At 33.5% G+C, this 3,154-nt stretch overlaps 1 protein-coding gene across 1 annotated transcript; it reads left to right on the forward strand.

The window, feature by feature from the left end:
- The first annotated feature begins 576 nt into the window (after window positions 1-576).
- Window positions 577-1,918, forward strand: LOC112509542 (embryo-specific protein ATS3B-like). The gene is made up of 3 exons (XM_025114546.1): window positions 577-1,073; window positions 1,151-1,258; window positions 1,401-1,918. The coding sequence occupies exons 1-3, from the start codon at window positions 912-914 to the stop codon at window positions 1,656-1,658; spliced, it is 528 nt and encodes a 175-aa protein (XP_024970314.1). The 5' UTR covers window positions 577-911; the 3' UTR covers window positions 1,659-1,918.
- The last annotated feature ends 1,236 nt before the right edge of the window (window positions 1,919-3,154 follow it).

Raw genomic sequence — 3,154 nt, forward strand, 5'->3', positions numbered from 1 at the left:
CGTCATAACCTCATTGGAGTGCATTTAACCTACCCTATTATTATATAGATGTGCATTTAGGGGCTGTTTGGCAATTACTGAATGGTTTGGTGCAAAATGATTAAGTGGTCAGAATGATTAAGAGGCTATCATGATATAGTGCAAAATGAAATATAATTGTTTGGTAATTGTGTACAATGAAATCAGGGCTCTTAATGGTTAAGGGAGATCCAGGATACAAAATCATTCAGAAGGTTTTAGAACCATTAAGAGGCAGACTTTTTTTTGCCAAACAAGATTCACCTCTTAACGATTCAGAGGTTGCCTCTTAATGGAACTATTAAGAGGTAAACAAACAACCCCTTAGCCTATCTTTATTATAAAGTAATTTATTTGATTTAAATTTTTACAGGTGTTATTGTGTCAGAAATTGATAAAAACGATATTAAACTTTTCCCAACAAGGCAATAATTGTTACAAATTTATAGATAGCTTTAAGCCTTTAACCAGCACAATCTTGGTTTTATGGTTAACCCATTTCGGGCCATCAGACCAAACCCATTCGGGGATTCTTATCAATTGGTTTTATAAACCTTCTTTTTAATACTAATGCTTCATAGCTTACTTGATTTGATCAAACGGCCTCTATATAAATGGAGTGTCTGGCACAATATGACCACTTGCCACAATAGAGTTTGGTATTTTATAAGTAGTAACTGTGCATTTCGGTAAAAATGGCTTCCTGTAAATACCCACAGCTTTGGGGATACTGAAGGTAATTTGACTAGTCCTGCAAAGTGCCAGACCTCAAGAAAACACTATATATCGGTACTTGGTGACGGATTGAAATTAGTGTCTCAGTACACTTGTCTAACCACACAGACTCTTATATCAGTAGATACATCGGTACCTTGATATTAGTTTCTCTATACATGCGCAACGACGCTAATCGGTTCAGGCGAAAAATGATGAAAGCCGTGGGTTTTATTTTGCTATTTGCCCTAATCTCCATATCATCACAAGCAAGATCAATCATCCAAAACCCCCAACCTAACCCTATCTTCAAGCCCAAGACCAACTCTACGAATCATCAGGTGCCAAACTACCAATTCCAGTATCTGTTTTGCGTAAATTCAAAGCAGATTTAACTAACATGTTATGATTTTCGTAGAATGCAAGAACCTGTTCATTCACTGTAGAGATCACGACGAGTTGTTCTTCCGTTCGATACACTCGAGATCAAATCAGTATCTCCTTCGGCGATGCTTACGGCAATCAGGTTCAATTTCTGTCAAAAATTATGTACGAACTCATTTAAATACATCGAGTACATTATCACTCCGATTCCAAAACCGTAGTCCAGGTTTCGAATTTTCAAAAATAACAATTAGAACACGGTGATAACGATAAATGATTAGTAGGTTTACGCACCGAGAATAGACGATCCGTCGATCGGGACATTCGAGCGGTGCTCCGGCGATACGTTTGAGATATACGGTCCATGTACGTATCAGATCTGCTATTTGTACTTGTACAGAAGCGGATACGATGGTTGGAAGCCTGAGAGAGTAGACGTATACGGGTATAATACGAGAGCCGTTTCTTTCTATTATAACGTTTGGATTCCGGCGGATATTTGGTACGGATTTGATTACTGTTCAAGCTACGCGATGCGTTAGTGGCAACGCATCGCGTATTTTTCTAAACATCTTCTTAAATATCGTTTTAAGAAGATTTTTAGAAAGATTAGACGAATATAATGTCACGAGTGAAATAAAACTGTTAGGGATGGTCACAAAATAATTTGTAATGTCGTTGTGTACTTGTTATGGTTTTTTGATCTGGTTGCGGTGTTTTATTATGTTAAATGTTGTTCTTGATGTTTGCGTTGTTCGAATATGGTTAGCGGTAATGTATGGTTCGATTTCGTTTGACATTGGAAGGTTTCGAGTTTACAATGTGGTTTAGATATGAGGAGTGCCGGATCCAGAAAGTCATGTGGTCAAGGACACTTTACGGGTATTAAAAATCTAATGTCGGCTAACTTATTTGAACGGAATGAGATTCGGATCAAATGTTTTTGGGTTATTTGGTATTTTTGAGTTATTTGGGAACTCTTAGTAAGACACTATTAATGACAACAGAGAATGCATAGTATGTAATCGTTAAACTTTGAACATTTACCATTATAGTATGTAATCGTTAAACTTTGAACATTTACCAGTATGTAATTGTTAAACTTTGAACATTTACCATTATAGTATGTAATCGTTAAACTTTGAATATTTTCTATTAATCTATTATAGTTTGTAATCGTTAAACAATATTTGTAACAATTATTCTGTATAATTTGTATTCTTGTTTATTTATTTAGTGTTTTGGCAATGTTTTATTTTTTATTTCTAAATAATAAAATTTTAATATTTTAGGAAGCGGGTACCCGGAACCGGAACCGGAACCGGTTCCCGGCGGTTCCGGTTCCAGTTCCAAAAATTTAAGAACCGCTCTAACCGGTTCCGGTTCCAATATCTCAAGAACCGCCGGTTCCGGTTCATATTAAAAAGGACGGGTACCCGCCTATGCTCACCCCTAACAGAAGATGGTTGGAGTAAATGCGAAATCATCTTTATCTTTATATATAAAAGTAAGATTTATAATAAATGATGTGGCACTTATTATATAAAAATGAATTATATTTACAATCTATCAATATATATAAAAATCAAAATTTATAAAACACTTATTTTGTGCCCACTTAATTGACTTTTTTAACCGTTTTAATAAAATAATGTTTTAAAACAACGTTTACAAGTTAAATTAGAAATATAATTTCTATATACACTCATTATAATAATAAAGCATTGTCAATGGTATTGTGTCATAAATAAATCAATCATCAATATCAATATATGTATATTAAAAAATGGGGTATTCTAACCCCACCCCCTCCTACCCAAAATCCCCACCCCCTCCTACACATAAAGACAAAAAACAACAAAAAGACAAAAGTTAAATATTTACATTTTTAACCTTTTAATATTTTAATTTTTAACCCTAACTTTTTTATATTTTAACTTTTAACCCTTTACTTTTTTAACATGTTTTATATTATTATTAATTAATAAAATATTAATAATACATATTAATAAAATATTAATAATACATATTTCAAATA

The sequence above is a fragment of the Cynara cardunculus genome (assembly GCF_001531365.2).
Source record: "Cynara cardunculus var. scolymus isolate 2C chromosome LG 3, CcrdV1, whole genome shotgun sequence".
In the NCBI taxonomy this organism is placed as follows: domain Eukaryota; kingdom Viridiplantae; phylum Streptophyta; class Magnoliopsida; order Asterales; family Asteraceae; genus Cynara; species Cynara cardunculus.

Excerpts from the sequence above, each read along its gene's own strand:
- LOC112509542 (XM_025114546.1), top strand. The coding sequence starts at position 912 with ATGCGCAACGACGCTAATCGGTTCAGGCGAAAAATGATGAAAGCCGTG. Across the intron at positions 1,074-1,150 it reads CCAACTCTACGAATCATCAG|AATGCAAGAACCTGTTCATT; the intron begins GTGCCAAACTAC and ends TGATTTTCGTAG. Across the intron at positions 1,259-1,400 it reads GCGATGCTTACGGCAATCAG|GTTTACGCACCGAGAATAGA; the intron begins GTTCAATTTCTG and ends AATGATTAGTAG.